Source organism: Manduca sexta, chromosome 12 (genome assembly GCF_014839805.1).
Source record: "Manduca sexta isolate Smith_Timp_Sample1 chromosome 12, JHU_Msex_v1.0, whole genome shotgun sequence".
In the NCBI taxonomy this organism is placed as follows: Eukaryota; Metazoa; Arthropoda; class Insecta; order Lepidoptera; family Sphingidae; genus Manduca; species Manduca sexta.
Window position 1 is genome coordinate 5,542,807 of NC_051126.1, and position 20,256 is coordinate 5,563,062.

General features: G+C 34.7%; 5 protein-coding genes across 5 annotated transcripts; 2 read left to right on the top strand and 3 right to left on the bottom strand.

Annotated features, from left to right (window-relative positions):
• Positions 1-405: 405 nt before the first annotated feature.
• On the top strand, positions 406-1,214 carry LOC115443589 (protein chibby homolog 1). The gene is made up of 2 exons (XM_030169048.2): positions 406-673; positions 956-1,214. The coding sequence occupies exons 1-2, from the start codon at positions 490-492 to the stop codon at positions 1,168-1,170; spliced, it is 399 nt and encodes a 132-aa protein (XP_030024908.1). The 5' UTR covers positions 406-489; the 3' UTR covers positions 1,171-1,214.
• A 150-nt stretch (positions 1,215-1,364) lies between these two features.
• On the bottom strand, positions 1,365-8,585 carry LOC115443580 (DNA topoisomerase 3-alpha). Its single transcript, XM_030169034.2, has 15 exons — positions 8,219-8,585; positions 7,457-7,666; positions 7,125-7,377; positions 6,688-6,858; positions 5,994-6,169; positions 5,552-5,834; positions 5,105-5,316; positions 4,716-4,827; positions 4,282-4,511; positions 3,935-4,073; positions 3,373-3,536; positions 2,499-2,979; positions 2,200-2,422; positions 1,754-1,869; positions 1,365-1,574 (listed from the first exon to the last, which is right to left on the bottom strand). Exons 1-15 carry the CDS (start codon positions 8,408-8,410, stop codon positions 1,420-1,422), a joined length of 3,117 nt encoding a protein of 1,038 aa, XP_030024894.2. The 5' UTR covers positions 8,411-8,585; the 3' UTR covers positions 1,365-1,419.
• Positions 8,586-8,898: 313 nt separating this feature from the next.
• LOC115443582 (rRNA methyltransferase 2, mitochondrial) lies at positions 8,899-10,802 on the top strand. The gene is made up of 3 exons (XM_030169037.2): positions 8,899-9,210; positions 9,452-9,653; positions 10,073-10,802. The coding sequence occupies exons 1-3, from the start codon at positions 9,041-9,043 to the stop codon at positions 10,463-10,465; spliced, it is 765 nt and encodes a 254-aa protein (XP_030024897.1). The 5' UTR covers positions 8,899-9,040; the 3' UTR covers positions 10,466-10,802.
• Positions 10,803-11,004: 202 nt separating this feature from the next.
• On the bottom strand, positions 11,005-13,387 carry LOC115443583. Its single transcript, XM_030169038.2, has 4 exons — positions 13,210-13,387; positions 12,925-13,135; positions 11,878-12,093; positions 11,005-11,549 (listed from the first exon to the last, which is right to left on the bottom strand). The coding sequence occupies exons 1-4, from the start codon at positions 13,324-13,326 to the stop codon at positions 11,335-11,337; spliced, it is 759 nt and encodes a 252-aa protein (XP_030024898.1). The 5' UTR covers positions 13,327-13,387; the 3' UTR covers positions 11,005-11,334.
• Positions 13,388-13,544: 157 nt separating this feature from the next.
• On the bottom strand, positions 13,545-19,894 carry LOC115443581 (ras-related protein Rab-40C). Its single transcript, XM_030169035.2, has 5 exons — positions 19,367-19,894; positions 16,882-17,019; positions 16,298-16,491; positions 15,977-16,199; positions 13,545-15,675 (listed from the first exon to the last, which is right to left on the bottom strand). The coding sequence occupies exons 1-5, from the start codon at positions 19,473-19,475 to the stop codon at positions 15,464-15,466; spliced, it is 876 nt and encodes a 291-aa protein (XP_030024895.1). The 5' UTR covers positions 19,476-19,894; the 3' UTR covers positions 13,545-15,463.
• Between the last annotated feature and the right edge of the window lie 362 nt (positions 19,895-20,256).

Below are 20,256 nucleotides of genomic sequence, written 5' to 3' on the forward strand. Positions count from 1 at the left end.
ATTTTATACAATATGTTTTTACTTTTCGAATTTTTAGCTCGAATAACAGTATTAAAATAAAAACTTGCGATTCTCTCTATTGTTTTCATTTTTCCTAGATTTGCAGCCCTAAATTGCCTACCTTTGGGACCTATTACCTAGAGAATGTAAACTAGCACTAAGGTTACCCGAGTGCATCGATGATACTTCCTACATCAACGCACCTGTGTCCTAAAATCTGAACTCATATACTATTTTATTATATTTAATATTAAAATTGAAACCAACTAACTCAAAACAATTTATTAGTATGATATTTGTACTAAGTTATTGATTTGTTTTGTGTTATCACAGTTTCGATAGAGTGCGTTGCCAATCGATTGAGCAATCGATGCTGCCATCGATGGTTGCCATAGAGTAATAAACTGCGCAAGATGCGTTGCCATGGCAACAACTAAAGTGTATACATAACGACAATGTAATTTTTTCCACTCATATAAATACATTAAAATGCCTTTATTTAGCAGTAAGTTTACTCCTAAAACTATACCAGTAAGGAGACAAGATACTTCTGTGTTAAAAAACGAGCTAGGAAGTGATTATGCTTCGAAAGAGTTGTCATTGGAGATCGCGCCGCTTAAAATTAAATTGGGAGATTTTGAAGTCTCCTTCGAGGATGGACAATGGATACCAGGTAACATGAGCTTTTCGCCAGCACTGCATAATATATTCAGGAAAAATAACTTATTATTCTTAATTCAGTAGTATGTAGTCACAGCACTAGTCTATAATTAATTTCTGTGCCTATAAAAATATTGCAAATTATTTAAACATATTTACTTTATAATATATCCACTATCCATGTAAGAGATTTTTTATTTTTATTAAATTTACGACTGCTTTTTTAATTCTAATTGTAGGACTAGGGAAATGCATGACCCGTGTACGGCAATGCACTAAAATACTTTATTTATAGCTTCTGGGAAAGCCGGCATAGCACACAAAGAAAATATACGTTTGAAGGACGAATTAGAGAAACTTGAAGAAGAGAATAATATGTTGAGATTGAAGTTTGAAATATTATTAGATATGATGACGGACAAGACGGTCGAAGCGGAACAACAAGCAGAAATACAAAGGGCACAAAGCTTAGGGAACATAAAACAGAAAAGTAAGAAGCAAAAATGGTAACATTTATTGTAATAAATTGAATTCAGCTATAAACATGGGTATAACTGTTTGTTTATTATTCGGAAACTTAAATTTAGCCATTTTTAAATCACACTATTTCTGTCTTTGGTAACAGAGATCAATAAGCCTTTTGTATGCCAATAATATAATCCAAAACAATTAGGTATATTTAGGAGTATAAGTAAAAAGAAGAATTGTGTAATAAACAATCACAGTATATTTTATCTGAACAGAAGTAATTACAATGAGTTATCTGATGGTGGGGCAGTTAGTCCTGTTGTGTCCCTCTCGCTTGCAAATACCGCACTTCCTGGCGCCGCCGGCCCCCGCCCCGCGCCCCGCGCCGCCGCCGGCCCCGCGGCCTCGCCCGCGCCCGCGGAACGGCGGAGGACTGATTGCCGAATCTGTTATATTATTTACATTAGTTTATTTAGCAACAATTTAGTCTGCATTTTATAATTATGGCAATTAAGTGTATTTTAAAATAGATTGCAATAAATAATTAACACACATTTTGAATTTAGCTTTAAATTACTTTTAAAATACACTATTACTTAATGTTTATGCTCAACATAAAATATACCTGATGTCGATATTGCTTCATCAGCCCATTTGAAAAATTTGCACCTTTTAGAAAACTCGTTGGCACATCCGTAAAATAGACGTCCTTTGTTCGGCCCTTCCTTTTGTACAGTTATCCTAAAAGGAAATGAATACGTTAAATAAATAAAAAACAGACTAGCGGGAATATACTGGATCCTGTAAATAATGTCTCGTGATTGCTAGCTAGGGAACGCATCTTTAACTAAGAATTCTAGACTTCGAATGTTTAGATGTTACTAAGATGTAAACCCAGAAAATAGTGCATGGATAGGCTGAAATTCGTCACACAGATATAAGTCGTGGATTCAGGGGCTACTTTTTATGCCGAGAGAGGTGATTATGAAGGTTTTTTTTCTGGAATAGGACTTTAAATAACGTAGCAATGGAGCAGCAATCTTTAAAATAATAAATCTAAGCATTACTTACTTTTTACCCGGCAACCCGCACTCGCACGTTACCTCGCTTGACGGTGCGTCCCAAGTTCTGTTATCATCGAAACTATGACTTGTATGTGAACTATTTCCCCACGAGCTAGTGGACGGCGGAGGCGTCTCGAAATCGTTTTGTACATTCGTGGACTCATTAGCCCACTGGAAAAAATCGCAACCATTGTTTTCTTTGCCGGTTTGACATTTGTAGAATTTTTTACCTGCAATATTTTTTATTATTATTATTTCTACAGAGCTCACGACCTAAAACACACAGGAACTATTATATTATCTTACCGAAATTAGCGTTCTGTTTTCTCACAGTTAATAAGATGGCTGGTCTATTGCATGCGCAGAACACTTCGTTGTTTTCTGCGTTATCGTCGTGTGGTGTCGGTATCCTGTTGTTCGTCGTAGAAGGCGGTCTATTAACACTGATTGGAGGTAGAAACGTTTGTTGCCTGTTAATAAGGTTCACATTTGAAGGTCCTGTCGTCACTTGGTTTCGTGCCACTGGCGCTTGGTTCCGAACTGCCGGTATTTGATTCGCTCTAGCAGTAACTGGATTAGTTCGTGTGTTTACATTGTCTGTATGAGATCTATTGTTAGTTTGTGTTTGGTTTTCTCCTGTATTCCGCACACTAGATATATTTATTTTAAGTAGTTCTAAAAAGGTTCTGTCACAGCCTCCGATGCATGATATGCAAGGTGACGGGTAGATGTGGCTTATAGAGTTGTTTCTCCATTCAAATTTGATCTTCTTATAATTCGGACCGCACTGAAATTACATTTATAAAGATCATTAATTATCATAAATTATCTTCAATATTGTCAGTGTCCGTTTCAACCGTTAAGGAGCAGTGTACACTGTCCACAGTGCAATCATTTGTATGATTCGGTTTGAAGGACATTTTTCATATAATAATTACTAGGATTAAACTCTTAACATCTAATGTCTTTGAGTTATGAGGGCGATTGTTTTGTAACTTAAAATCCTGGTTGATGCTACTGCTACTTGTTTATAAATTGTTGTGACATTTTCCATCGGGCAAACGTCTTGCTCATTCCATCGAACAGTGCTATTAAAATACTGTATCTCTATAGATACGGAAGTTAAATATTTCAATATGAAATCAGGCGTTATAAAATGTAACATCACGTATTTTTTTACCTGTGAACACGTTTGAGGCATAACTTCCAAAGATTTGACAAAACTGGGAAGCCAGACTGCGTTTTTGCACCTTGGGTACAACATACAGCCAATGTAAAATTCGTCTGCATTATTTTTCTTTTGCCTGACGCACATTTCCGAGCCGCATTTGGGACACTTGAACACTGAAAATTTATTTACTGTTGAATATGGGCTGTAAAGTGTGAGAGAGATAAAACTATCGTGCAATCTATTAACATAGAGAATATCTATGTTACAGGCCGCCAAAAAGGAACGGATATTTCCCACACAGTAGATTTTTCAACTGGGCACACTTACACTTCAGTAAAAAAAAAATCTTTCCAAAAGCTCGTCAATGTTTGAGAGGTTGTCGAGCATATCCATAAGTCTATGGCAGGGATAGAGTAACAGGAGAAGACGACAGTGGGTGAGGTAGATTGGGAGCTACTATACTACTGTGACTGTTTCGCTTCATATTTTATAGAAAACAAATAAGCGTTTCTGCAACTAAACGACGGGTACTGTATACCAATATTTGAGTGCATAAAAATGTAATACTAACCTGAAGGCATATTCGCAATAATATTTTCACTGCTAGGTGGGGGTTGTAAAGGTTGTTCCCGGAACCTCTCGCCTAATGCCGCGTCGATTTTCCTTGCCTCAGCCGTTACTGTTAGGTACACTTCTTTATACTTTGCTATCTATGTATATAACAGTAACACAATTTATATTGATTCGAATAAATTTTATAAAAATGGGTTAGGATTTTTTTAAACTATGGAGGTGCCAGTGACTTGTAATTTACAGTAGTAGGTATTTCAAAACATGATATTATCAGCACATCATATTCGACTTGTGTCGAAACTCGAAACCCTGGGAACAGTAGATGTCAAGGATGAGGAAACCCACCTGCTCAGCTAAAACCACGTCTGGTTGCTTTCTACCTTCTGATATGGCTTTTAAGTCTGCTTCTAGCTGGGCCCTCAAGTGTGGCTTGGATATGTTTAAACCCATAGAGTCGTACCCTTCAACCAAACCCATGCCTAGTAGGCCAGGTATGAAGTGTATTGCGTCGGCCAACGCGACGTATGAACGATTTTTAATAGTCTCAATATGCTCGGCGTGTGTTGCATCTGTGCCTGGAATAAAGAAAAATGCAAACACAAAATTTATTAAATACTAATATTTCGGAAAATGTGTTTTTTATTACATCATATTTTACTTGGCTTCTACCTCAATTTGAGAATTTTCCATTGACAAGTACCTCATGGTAAGTATTACAAAAGTATTGAAATTGATAACACTACGTGCCAAGTGTTATTTAAAATATATTTTTTTCGTACCAATTCCATGTTTTTCCATTAGAGCTATAAGGTCTGCTTCTGTTAACAGGTTCGGAGGCGAAGTGGAACCCGTAACCATATCGATACTGGTTGGATTGAATGTTTGCCCTGTCTGAAAAGATCTTTATTAAATCACCTCCATCCAAATGTTTAGTTTCTCTAGAAAGATGAGAATGGTATTTATTATCAAAGCGGCGAGTCAGTATAACGAGTCAAATCCGAGGCGGTTAATGATAGCAATAAGATGAAACGATGTCTAATGATTTACAAGAGGATGATAACTAATAAAATTATCATGTATTCAATCTAAAAATAAAATAACATAAAAATTACAAGTCATCATGAAAGCATTTTAATACAAACCTGCTAAAGCCAACAATATAACAAACCTCATAAATGTGTATCTCCTTAGATGACCATTTGTCGTAAGGGTACACGTCCAAATAATTCCTGGCGGTGATCATAAGTCCACTGGCTGAGAATATTTCCTCAGCCACGTCGATAGTCACTGTGGTCTCTTGACCTTGAGCGTCCTTAGAGCAGCAAGCGAGGAACGAACGCACTATGAACTCATACAGGCGCTGTTCGTTGCCAGATAAACCTTAAAATGGTAGGTGAATGTTTAGGACGTAGAGGCACGGATGGATAGTGGCCCGAAAGTGAAAGGGACAATCTCCAGCCAGACAAGTAGTGTGTCTGAGGAAAGTCAATGATTGATATTTGGAACTTGTTGAACGTTTTGCGCACAACATTTCACCACCAAAATATAAATTATTTTATCAAAATAATAATTGTAAATAATAATTAAATATATGTAGACATAACATTATAATTACCATTTGTGTATTTAGTGGGATGTATTGGAGGGTGGGCTTTATCACTCTTGTTTCCCTGTCTTGGTGTGGGTCCTCCACTGTCAAGTATGCCCTGCGCAAACGCACCCCAATTGGGATCCCCAGTTTGTTGCCCCACTAATGTTGCTAAGTTCATTTCTTTAGGAAACTCATTGGTTTCCGTACGTGGATAGCTGATCAAACCTTGCGTATATAATTTTTCAGCCAACCGCATTGTTTCCTTTGCATTAATTTTTAATTTTCGTGAACCTAGTTTTTCTAGTTCCTTAAAAAAGAATTTTCAACTATTGGTTAATTATGTTGAATTCAGAATATAATATGGATATTGCCAACAAAGAAACAATATTAATTACTATTTTTTCAATTAAATACAGTACATTTACAGACATTAAATGATGTTATATGTATTTTAATATTTACCAACCACTGTATCTAAAGGAAGCGGTCTCCATTTGGATTTTGGCTTAGTTTTAACATCTCTTACTTTAGCTTGGGGGCTTTCTAAACAAACATCATGCAAGACCTGACAAGCATCTTCATCAAATAGCCGCACCCGATCCCAAACAAACTCAACACTTAAGTTGTTTAATGTGTGAATAACTGAAATATAATCAAATGCTCAGCATCAAATGTTCAGTAATCATTCATTATTTTATTTAAACCTAAGATTAATATATAAAAGTGCTTTCAAATTAGATTTAGTAAAGGTGATTGCCATCTTTAATATTTTTAATTTCAAGGAGAATTAGCAACCAGGACCAAATATTTATCATAAATTGTTTTTGATCTAAAATGTTATGTACTTTAAAAATAATAGCATTAACTATTATGATTCGTCATTACTTTTATTCAATTATTAGTTTTTAATTTATCTTAAAAATAATAAAAGATACAGATGACATTACCTGCTAACATATTTTATAACTTTTAACGGAAATTGAAATAATTATTAATAGAGTGAAGGTTTTTTTAATAGGTTAATTTAACTGTTACAAGTTTTATTGATCACCTCTAATAGTGACCTAAAAAAAAGGCCCCTCAAAGTTAGTTAGAAACAAAAGTGGTGGTGCTTTCAAAATATTAATCTTTTTAACTGTCCTTATTAACATAATTCTTACCTTTCAACTTCCAAAACATTTCAGACACAAAATTCTCTACAGCTCTGTACCTCTCAACCACAAAACCAAGTGTTGGAAATTGACAAGAACCATAACTGATTAGACTGTCTGCCAATTTGCTTGGAAAGACCTTTTGTAATCTAAGAGTTTGGAATCTTGTGAATGCTGCACCTGTTTGGTAAAACAGAATAAGTTAGCTCAGAAGTCAAAAATTACTTATAATTTATAAACAGCCCAGGGTTTAATTTGTAACGGAAGGCTCCTATTACTTTATAAAAGCATAATAATAGTTTCAAATAGCAAATAAATTTGTCTCCTGTATTCAGAAGCATTGCATTCATGTCAGACTAGAATCTAAACCCATGCCTATTTTATGTTATAAGTAAATTAAAATTAGTAGGGGGCACTGGAAGGACTATCTAATGCAATACATTTACCAATCCTCAAATCAAGTTCTTGTCTTACATCTACAGCATCACTGATATTCTTGTTAGGTGCCTCCAGGTTTTGTAGGGCCCTTCTCACTGACACCCCTGTGATCTCAGAGAATTTTGCTCTGAATACTTGCAAGTTTTTTTTAACTGCAGTGCACACTTCTATGATTTCAAAGCCAATATTTTCTCCTTCTCTATCACAGTCTGTCCAGATTATAAGTCCATGACAACCACGCACTTCCCTTTCTAAGGTTAACTGGAAGTAAAATGATGTAACATGGTTATTTTAATAAAAAAATATGTTTTTAAATAGAAAGATTCCAGTCAGTACTAACTTTAATTTTTTGATAATTATCAGGACAGTATTTGAAAACAGGTGCACTAAATAGTGATAAAGCATCACAAGTGTTCCAATTTTTGTATGAGCCAACAAAGTCCATAGCCAAGAGATGTCCTGAGACTGAAGTCATCACCATCTGGGCCTTTTGGCCCATTACTTCTCCTTCAAATTCATATATTTTGTTGTATTGTGACAAACCTTCACGCTGAAAGGAAAAACAATGATAATAAATTATACCACACCATGCAGAAATTGGCCAGGTCAGCGGAGCGTGTAGAGGAAAAAACAATTGTAGAAGAATGTGTCACACCTTTAATATGTATGTCTAACTAGTTATGTCATTCTTTCTATATTGATGTTTTGCAGTGCACTGCTTGTGGCGAAGTGGTCAGTTTTTGTAGAGCTTTCACCATAATATTAGAGCCAATAGAACATAATTATGCAAATAAAAATTGACACCACGTTTTCTGGACAGTCCATCTTCTCTTGCAAGTGTTTACAAATACCATTTGAGCCAATGAAATTGGTGTATACACTGTGATAGTCTTATTAGTTTAGGAATAATAGGAATAGCTAGATATGTGGAATAAATCAGACATATATAATATTATGGCTTTTATAAAAACATTTCTTACAACACATTATTTACCTCGTCATAAATATCGTCATATGAAAATAAATTAGAGTCAAAGCGTGTCCAACAAAATTTTATTTTAGGACATTATTTATAGTTAAAACGGTGTAAATTATAACTCACCCTTCTAGATGTACCTCTTGATAAATGAAGTGCAATATTTTTTGCAGCATCATTCTTTTCGGCTACATTTAAATACTTCATAGTTTCAGATTTATATCTAATTAAGCTTAAATATTTAAAATTATTTCTTACAGAACTATGATATATATTTTTATGTTTGAGGTTAAATGCATCGCGTAATATTAATCTCATACTGTGCCTGATAAATTATAATAAATCAACATATTTTTACTATTCTAAAATATATTCTATTTTCTTGTAAAGAATAAAATGCAAGTATAAAATATAGCAAACCTATCAACAAAAGGAATTATATCGCTTATCAATAATCAAAAACACAACCGCCAAAACGTAAATAATGAGAACCACAGATAAAAACTGTACACTCACTTCTATAGATAACTGAGAAACTATCGAGTCAATTCATTCAATGAATAGTGTTGGACTATAAATACATTGAGATTGACTAGCACATGTATGAGGCAGAAAATTTTGCCCAAATGAGATTTATTGATTTTTATCATTCTTCTGAGCCACGCTTAGGCGGGGCTACACATTTGTTTTCAGATCTTAAATCCAAAATGGAATTCAGAACGCCATTCCGGATGTATAAATATCAGATGCGTCTTTTGACACTCATTACATTGAGCCACAATTTAAAAATTGAATTGAATTGAATACAGTGACAAATGTGACAACCTGGTGACAACTGATTGCTGTCAAACTGACGAACAATTACGACTATTTCCCTTTTCTTTGTTTGTTGTGCTAATGTGTATCGTCATTTATTTATAAATAAGTTTGTCATTGTTTACGAAATACATGAGTATTAAGACAATGCTATACTCGCGCACAGTCGTGAGTAATGAGTTAAATTTTACAAAAATGTGTTTCGTAGTAAACTGTCTCAAAAGATTTAAAAGCTCTCAGCAATGGTTAAGTCGTCAAAGAGCCGATCCATACGTAGAAAAAGCCAAGATATACAATTACAGGTGTGGTTTTTGCCTTGACAATTATTGTATAATTATACCTGCTTGGGTAAATGGCAAGTTGATTTTCCAAACAAACCATCCTATTCGTTATACGTTTCGCCAACAGTTAAAAGTTCAAACTTAAAGTTGCTAAATATTTTAAACTGCATTTTTTTGAAAAGCCACCGTATTAGGGTATTTTTGTATTATTTTATATAGTATCAAACTAAATCAAATAAAGAAAAAAATCTTATTTTTGTAGATGTCGAAGTGCGTTTAAGTTATTAGAAATGAATGAGAAGACAAACATTTTAAGACCTGGATTAACTGTGATCGACTTGGGGGCGTCACCAGGCTCATGGACCCAAGTTGCAGTACAGAAAACAAATGCTGACGGAGCTGACCCCACCAAACCAAAAGGAACAGTATTGTCTATTGACAAGTTACAAATTTTCCCCATAGAGGTAAGCATAATAGTAATTGCAGCATTATTCATTTTATAAAATAGCTATATCCTTCACATTTAACAAAGTAGTATCAGTTGCTAACACTGGGGCAATAAAGCTGATAAGAAATTCATTTGACTATTTATAAAATATACCATTTGCTTTAATGTGTAATTATTGTTGAGACTTATTGGCTTGGCATAACAGGAAAAAAAAAGGAATTTTTTATTGGAATCTGCATTTAAAATACAAATCATTTATTAATAGCTCTTATTATTAATAAATGATCTGTAATAATTATTTGTAGCAGTAATATTTCATTCTATTGTCCTTTTAGTATGACACAATGTTATGAATTTTTACTTAGAATTATTTATTATACATATAGTTTATATTATTGTTATAGTTTGATTTAATGTGTTTGTTATCTTTTTCAGGGGGCAACTATAATGAATAACATGGATTTTTCCACAATTGAAGCTCATGACAAAGTTGTTGCTACATTAGATGGCAGAAAAGTAGATATAGTTATGTCAGATATGGCACCCAGTGCCACTGGTGTTAAAGAACTAGATAAGGATCGAATCATAGGACTCTGCTATATGGCTCTTAGATTTGCTGCCCTAGTCACCAAGATAGATGGTAACCTACTCTTCAAAGTTTGGGATGGCAAAGAAGTTCCAATATTAGAAATGGATTTGGCCAGATTTTACAAAAATATAAAAATATTGAAGCCAAATGCAAGCAGAACTGATTCTTCTGAGAAATTTATTTTAGCTAGAGGTTTTAAGGGGATTCAAAGGCCATTAGAGAATGGTAGGTGGGGTTGATTACTTGTGACCTGTGTTTATGTCAAATCTAAAGTTGGTCACTTAGTTATATTTTTAAACAGTATACTTTTCAGGGTGATAAGCTATAACTACAATCTTGATCATTATCAACTTTGGGTTGGCTGTAGACATTTGTGCCATGTGTAGTATTCTTTGTAAATACATATTAGTTTTTAAGATTAACTTTTATAATTATGTGAGTAATTAGTCAATTTATGAATAATATATCATTGTTAGACAGTCTATATAGACTTTTTATAGAATTTTGAAATGTTAACAATTTACTTTCATATGAGGAAAAAGCATGTTTAAATAAAAGACTATTTCTGCATCAGCATTTGAATCATTTTATGCTATATTCTAGCTATTATCTATTCACAAGTAAAATATATCTTTGTAACATTATTAAAACAATTTTCATGAATTATTTCAAAGCTGAATTCATAATTTCTTTATTTTTTTTTCTTAAAATAATACTTTGTACATATTTAAAATCCTGTGTTTAATTAAATTATAAAAAATATCACATAATAATTAAGTTTGCACTTGTGACTAAGCAAATATTGCCTAATATGCTAAATGGACGTAAAAACATAATTTCTCATTAGGCAACTTCTTTTGATTATAGCAAGATTAAAATATATGAAGCAACTTTTGTTAGTGGTTTTCATAAGGCATTTACACCTAGCTTAAAACTACACTTAAAAAATAAAGGGATAATTGTGCATATGACACAACGAAATAAAAAGAAATACATTGAGATCAATAAATTACAATAAGGCATTTAAGGCTTTCAACTTTTCAAACATAAAAAGTAATTGTACAACATATTCAAGGCAAAATAGAGAACCACATATCAGTAACGGTGTTCAGACGAACTGTGTGCGCGTGCCGTGCGAGAGCTTGTTGAGCTGCGCGGCGGAGAGCAGGCTGGAGTGCGCGGCGTGGTCGAGCAGCAGCAGGCGCTCGCCGCGCTCCTCGCCCGAACGGCGCCGGCCGCAGCGCGCGCCCGTCTCCAGCGCGAAGCTGCTCACCGCGCAGATCGCGTAGATGAACGTCAGCACGAACAGCGCACAACCGAAGTCTGAAAGTATATCCCAATTTAAGATACAATTTGGTTACTTAGTAGGTACCTAATGATTAAGATAAGGACTTTATTTTAAATTTATTTTTTAGCAAACTGCGTCGTCATCTTCTGGTTGAAATGTACGACTGTTTTCCTAGTATAGCATAATGACCTAATAAGAATCAATAGGAACTAAAGTGGAGTAAATATAATAATGTCAACACACAAGAGACGCTGTGCCCTGCGACGGTAACCAAGATAATAGAATGCAACTCGTGGGCTCGAGTCGACAATATCATTGTCTACGGTGGTCACCAACTGGTCAAATCAAGTTACAAATACTAACGGTAAAGATTGTGTCCTCCGAAGAGATTGACCACACAAGGGTACCCGTCGCCGACTATGATCGCTACGATGAGCAGTACGACGCCCACACACGCCGCCATGATCCATGGTAGCACGTACTCGCGCTTGTACTTCACTGCGCCGTGCAGCAGCGAGATGCAGCACATCAGGTATATGGACGTCAAGATCGTGCTTGTGTATAGAAATATCACCGTCACTGAAAATAAATGTTCCTGCTTAAAGGGTGTGATCCACGACCGAGCCATAAGCTCGCGATAGAGATTGAGAAAAGCCGCGAGCCGAACGAATCACAAAATCACGATATTACGGTGATTTAACAAGCAAAATCGGCGAGCCAACAAAACTGCTGTAAATCTCATTTGTCGATGACACTCTTTAGACTCTTAAGTTTAGAGCAATTTCGGATGTTGTTATGTATTGTAAATAAGTTATTGATGGTTCATAATTGGCAATAAGCCGTTGTAAGTGGCCGCTGACTACAACTAAAGCACGCGCAATTGGACAAGTGCAGGTAATATTTATATATTATACCACCCAATGGTCCAAGGGGGAACCCAATTAACCTAAACCCCAAACTAGAACCTCGGTTCCGTAACCCCAACAGATAGTAGTTACGTTGGCTACCACCAGGTAAATATAAAAAAAATGTTTCTATTCTGATAGAAAGATAAATTAAATGACAATCATTCCGACAACTTCTAATACAGAGTCATAAAGATCACAATTAACGTCGTTGATATTCAATAATGTTATTAGTCAATATTTAAATACACACAGGTCGATTTTTCCAGATTAGTGATATCCAAAATTGATAAGATTATATAAATATCCGAAGCTCATAATATAAAACTAAGGATAACTGTGAACCTACCAAAATTCGTCCGATAAAAAGTGACGATTGAAATATCATCTCTAAATATTAATTTAACCACACACTAATTAATAATCTTATATTCTAATTCATGGTAATATTTCATTAACAATTTGAAGGCCATTCACTGTGTAAATAAATAATAAGAAACAAAACCTGAAGCCAGATGTTGGGCTTTAGCGAATCTACGTTGATTGTTGGTGCTCGTCACTTCTCCCTCGTGGAAAGTAAGTTGTTCCCCATAGGCCACCTCGTAGAACCCTCGGCGCTCAGCATCGTCTTCCATATCATTGTGTAACATCGAAAGCATTTCTCCCACATGTGAAATTCCCACCAGTAATATTATCAAAATAAATGACGATAGTGCCTGTGAACGTATTATCAATAAGTAATAATTGAAATTTTAATGACAACAGTATTGCGCATCACAGGGGTACTTACGATTTGATGGACGGCAATAAGAATAGTGCCTTGACGTAAATTAAAAACGTACAAAAAATTATTTAGGCGAATCATCATTTTGTGTGATAAATTACATTGCTTGGTTCTATCAAACATTTGAATCACTATACTGCTAAAATACGTCGAGTATGAATTGCAAACATTGTTTGAACACAGGTCGGACTGAAGCGCGGCACGATATGGCGCGCATGTTATTTTCTATTGATTTATTTTCACAAGCAGTGCGTAACGCGCATGATTATCTCAACTACATTGTCAGTTGTCATTTCCACATGAACGGATGGAGAGATACGGAAGAATTAAAAATACGGCAATATTATAAATTAGTTTAATTTCACAACTTACTGTAATGCGTTATAATAAAGTTATGACTGTATCGACCTAATCCAAACTTTTAGCTGGCATTAGTTGTATTTGGATTATGCGCTAACTGTAAACTAAAATTTATCACAATATATAATATGAAAAGGAGTAACACAATATTTACAAATGTATTTAATATTGACGGTAAATATTTGTATAAGGTCATACCAAAACCAATGTTATGTTAAATTGATAATATTATAATGAAACGTCAGTAAGATATTAGATTGTGAGTCGTACATTAAGTAAATCTGGATGGTGAGTACTTGAGTAGTGACGATTACCATAAACAATTAACATCAGTTTCGTTATTTACTAGGGACGGAATGAACCAAATTAGTGCTATTGACATGATTCAGTACTTATGTCACATTGATTGCTTGATTTTGAAACTGTGTCAATGCGATGATTATAACAAACTGAAAATTTAAATGCAGCGTACACTACGTATATTCCATCATATACTAAAACATACACAACCATATAGAAAATATACAATATATCAGACGTGCGGACTACTTTGACTAATACCCTAAACAATAACTTATTGTAAATAATATATATCTGAAAATAGCCAATACTTTAAGACAACAATTTAGACTGAACTTTTGGTATGCAATTAGCTCATAGAATAATTACAAATATAGCCAAAGTATTTACACATTATAAGAACTTACCAACTAAACACCTTACAATAGTGGACAATAAGTGACTTGTACAATATGAAAGCTACACATTATCAAGACCGATGCATATTTAAGGGTGCAAAATAATAATACTCTAAATGTATGCAAAGGTGAAGCAAAGAATATAATATGTTTAAAATTTCTTATAATGAAAGCATGCTAATAATAAATTATAATAATCGATTAATTACACTTAAATGGTAAGTAAAAATTGGTTTGATATTTGCAGAGGGATTTCTATTATCGCGCGCCAGAAGTACATTCATGGCACTCCCGTTGTATAATCAGGTTTCTAACGATGTCACTAGGCACGGTATAATGTTATTAGTAGATAGTAGGTACACAGTCAAACTTCGTACAATAATCATAGACAAATGGAACGCCAGTCGCAACGTCACAAAATATTGACAATCATAATATTATAATTAAATAACACTTAATTCACATATCTGTTAAGTAACAATACCTTATTCTATTCTAATAGCTAGTCACAAATCCGTTGTCAGTTACAGCCTGTATTGTATGTTAGGATAATTCAGTAGTCGGCCAGTTACGCAATAAATGAATAAGCTCTATGCTCAAATAAATTTTTACAATGCTAATAAACATCTGAGGAACGTTTTATCTTTTACTGTCTGCAATACACGGAATAATAATATTATACTGGCAGTTATAAACAATTATTTATACTGAAACTACACACCTTATTGATGTAATTGGTTGCAATTATAATTGAGATGAGTTATGAAGGATATAAGGTAGGTTTATTTAATGAACTGAGTGCTATATTCGAACTAGTATTGAATAAGTTAATATAATTAACAATTCAATTAAAGATCCTAGAATATTTATCGAGGTTATAAATTTAAAAATAATGTTACAATATTATATTTATTTTACAATTTACAAATTCCGATCCAAATACTTTTCGTCACCTATGGACCATTAAGCCATATTATACTCCTAGTATGAAAAATACATCAAAACCAGAGGGACGTATGGTTTAAAGTAGTATTGGCAATCAATGAGAGTTAAATTTCAGAATATTTAGTGTATTAAGTCATATTTGATAATGTCGTGGATCTTTTATATTTTGGATCAGACCTTTCATTTAATCCCGACATGTGTTTGAGACATCGTGGTGCCATCCAATGAGAGTAGTTCCTTGCGGTGCGTGCGAGTGCTCAAGCGATGGCGCAGGAGTTGCGGCCGGTGCAGTTGAGGCGCGCGTGGTGCGCGTGCTTGTGCGGGCGCGCGCGGCTGCGGCTGGGCGCGGCGGAGATCGCGTACGACTTCAGGTGCGACTTCAGCGCCGTCGGCAGCGGCAGCCGCTCCAGCCCGTACACCGACGTGCGCGCCACGATCGCGCGGCAGCACAGCTCCTGCAGGCTCAGCACTGCAACCAATACGTTAACCCATACATATAGCAATCGATTCGGGAATCGTGTTTCAGGATCAATCTTTGTATATCAACTTTCGACCAGCCGGTATAATTGGGTTGATTGACGAATTATGATGATGTCATGAATGGATCAATTTGGACCCGATTGCATGTACCATCAATTTGTAATTAAGTCATTTTGCTGTGGTCCATACTGGTATAAAAAAGTGCCCCAAACCTAGTGGCAATAAAATCTTGGATTCAATCATTGAGTAAGTACAACTACTTGTAAAATTATGGAAAACTTAAAACTGACCTTTGTTGCTTCGCCACAGTCTTTCCATGCCGTTCCTGTGCAGAGCCATGCGCGACAGCTCACAAAAACTCTCCCTAATATTGAAGTCGCACAGGGGGCTGACTTCAAAGAACGCCATGTGGTTTTTTGCAGCGTACAATTCAGCATCACGCTCTTGGACTTGTCGTTTAAAAGCTAGGTGTAAACGATTCCCGACTAATACTTTCGGTACGCCCGGAGCATGCTGAAACATTTTAGTTTTTAAGCTGAGTATCAGCGTTGCTTATATTATTTGAATTATCTGTTAGCATACAGCTCAGACTATACTGAGATTATATTTACCTTTTCAACTTCCTCGAGCCACCTGTCAATACTGTCGAAAGACCATTTGTTGGTGATGTCATAAACAAGTAGGATTCCTTGCGCCCCCCTCGAGTACGACCGTATGATGGTGCAAAATCTGCCTTGTCCAGATGTGTCCCACAACTGAAGTTTCACTCTTTTGCCGTCTAACAATATTGTTGTAGTTTTGTATGCTGAAAATTATATTATTTGATAATTCTTGTTAAGAAACGAAATTGCGTAAAAAGATGAAAATAATGACAATATCTAGTGTCTATTCTAACTTACAGAGTGAAATTGTTGGACTATTATAATACCAAATGATGACATCACTGTTGTATAATATTTACATTGCAAAGGTTGTTATTTTCATAATTATATAAGAAACACTTAGCATGAATTGTTCCAGTTGGGAATAAATTTTATAGATGTTTTATATCTTGATTTCAATGTGAGGTACATAAAATCTTAAGCTAATTACTGCTCAATGTCATGACCGATATTGGGTGTTAGAAATCAATAATGATGATGATGATTTAAGATGTGATGATATATATTTTTATCTGGAAAATTTTCTATCTTACCACTGCCACTACAAAATGGTGAATCAGCAGAACCATCTTCCAAGTCTTGCAAGATTTCTTGCTTGCCCACGTCAGAATCGCCAACAAGGAGCACTTTTAGTAGATAGTCGTAAGATTTGGGAGCTGTTGGTGGCCGACCTGTAGACGTAAAATTTACCTTTAGATAATACTTCCTTTATAAATAGAAAATTTTATCCAACAATCTGTAGCCAAGGAAGGTATAAGAATTATTAAAATAATTCCGCTCTTATAACTTATAATGTTAGTGTAAATTTGCACATAAATACAAAAGAAAAAGGAATAACTCAAAAGTATGTAAATATTCATGAACATTTCTGGAAAAAATTTAGTGAATATACTTTACTTGTCAAGAGCAACAGGGAACAATTTTGCGGATCAGAGAATAGCATGAAAGCGCCAATTCAACTACATAGCAATTAATTGTAATACTGCACTGGAACACAGAAAGAATAAGTGAAGTAACAACTTGCTGGTATGTTTCGTATGGAAGGTGCGATTTTTGGAGACCCCATGAATGACTCCCGTCTTTATTCCTAATTCATTTGCTTAGATGTAAATTATTGCGTAATTATGTATATTAATAGGCAATGGAGAACAGAGATCAGTTAATATCAGGTAACCCACTTGCTGCAGTTGAAGTGTTAAACTGGGTTATCCTAAAATAAAACTATTTTTCGGATTTTATCGCGGCTTTAATGTTTAATTTTCTCCCGATGTTTCAAAGGCTGCAAAGTCTTAAAACTGAGATCCAACATTCACATAAACATAACAAATCCTTATGGGATATCCTAGCTACAGCGAAATCGAGTACCATCAATCGAGAGACACACATTTCAGGATCTGTTTTAGGATAACATTTAATTTAAATTCATCGTATTTATTATAACTCGCGATAATACTGAAAGTAATCAATAAAAATTTCTATTATATGTGAGCATTACTAACTGAGTAGTAATTATTTAATATATAATAATATCCGCCCTGTAATAATATACTTGCCCACTGCTGAACACAGGCCTCCTCTATTACTGAGAGGGATTAGGCCTTAGTCCACCATGCTGGCCTAGTGCAGATTGGTAGACTTCACACACCTTCAAAATTCCTATAGAGAACTTCTCAGATGTGCAGGTTTTCCTTCACCGTTAAATTCACAAAGAATACACACATGATTTTTTAGAAAAGTCTGAGGTGTGTGCTTTGGGGATTTGAACCTGCAGACATTCGTTTTGGCAGTCTGTTCCACGCCCAACTAGGCTATTGCGCTATTAATTCGCGCTAGTAATTATTTCAATTATACTATTTTACGAATTTTATCGCGGTTTTAATACTTTACTTTTCTCCTGACGATTCGAAGACTTTGCAGCCTCATGGTCACGGGGGGGACTGAGGTGTTGTTCATTCGCAAAGTCAGAGTTACAGTCTCAAGTCAGGGTTAACCTTCTTTCTCACTTACTTTTAATTGTGGCTTAGATAACTTGAAAGACCTTTCTAAGATAAAATTCTCACTATATAGTTTTCTGGGATAATATGTCAAACCAGTAGGTATTCTATCTGCCAAATTTTATCCAATTGTATTCATCTGTTTTTGTATTGCTTACAAACAACTTAACTATCAAATATGTTTGATAGTTTGACAACTTTTGCATTTATAATATCAGAAGGTTGGAATTAAATTATTAGAAAGATAACATTATGCCTTTGTATTGTAATTATTGTGTTCTCATATAAAATTACCACTAGCAACTGGGAAGACATGGATTCTCATGCAATAAAAATAATTGTTTTACTAATCAAATGTATCACACTGCTCTAGCAATAGCATGTAGTCTGTATAAATTATGGAAGTGCTGAGTGTTAAGTTTTATGTATATATAGGCCTCAATTGGTATTTATGCCAGATATTGTAATTATGTTTACGTTTCTGCTGTTTAAAAATCATAATATAGAAATATGGTTCACATTAAAGTTTGTCTACCAATTGTATTGATAATTATTGATTCACAAACACACACCGGCTTAAAGAAAACTTAATAAGTAAAAATAGGTATGTGTCTTAAAATTTTTGTTCAATACCCACTGTGTCACATGTTTAAAGGATAATTATTTAGCACCAACTAGAAGTATGTATTGTCAGAACTCTGACTCATTTAATTTTACTAGAAAAGATACATGTATTTTCTTGAAGCTCATTTGTTTTAATATATGAACATGAAACAATTAAGAAAAAATAATAGTAACTCTTATGTATTAGTTACATCCTTATATATCTACAATAGTTGTTAAAACACTGATACCCAAAGATACAAACAATGGTTTATGAATACATAATATTATGAATGATAATTAACCATTTCTTTTAAATGCTAAGCAGACTGCTTCTAAGTTTGTCCTATAGATTGGCATTCTTTCCTTAGTTTTATTATACAAATTTCGAAAAGTGCACTTGCGCTTTTGTTCACAATACCTGTCCTATGATGGTGAGATCTCGGCAGTGTTGTGCTCCCATTTTGAGCGACCTGACCAGTCGCTTGTTGAGGCCCTGCACCTGTTCCAGACGAAGGGAACATAGTCATGATGAGCACGACAACGCTCGCCTACTCTCCAGGTGGTATTTACCACACGCAAAAGCAAACATAATACTGCCGAACTTCAGTCTCAAGAATAATCCATCTATACACACTGTTTTCAGAGTTTACACCAACGGTTGCACAAAACTAGACTGATAAATGAGTCTATCAAATAAGAATTTAATCCACTTTTTCTTCAATCTGCCAACCAAAATAACATACGTTCGCGCACACAAGGTCGGTCGGTTATTAACTGTTTTAACACAAGTAAAATGTTTTATTCCGCCAGGATGCTATTTAAAATGCTTGTCTGAGTTCTATTTTGGCATAATTGGCATATCAATTACGTTTTAATCACACTGTGGACACAAAAACAACCCAATTCCCATGAAAATAATGAATGAAATATTGGAGATGAATGAGTATTGAGCGATAACATACAGAATAACAATTACCATTCATTCTTGTTACAGATGTTCTATTGAGATCGGATACAACATTTTTTTCAAAGCAACATTTTGTTCAACGCTAAAATGTATTTTGAAGCCATAAGTAGATCTATTTGAAACTAGTTTACTCTAAAATACCTTCAAGCGTTAGCTGTTGCGAGGAGTCTCGAAAATATTTCTTTTCTCCGATCTGACCCGAACGCATCTTTCCAAATATGTTTTGTATTTCCATTACAAGTAATTCAAATACTACCCCAGCCTTTATAGTATGGATATAGGCAAGCTTTTTTTTGTCGCTTATGTTTTGGGGGCACGCTAAATCAAAAAAATTGTAAGTC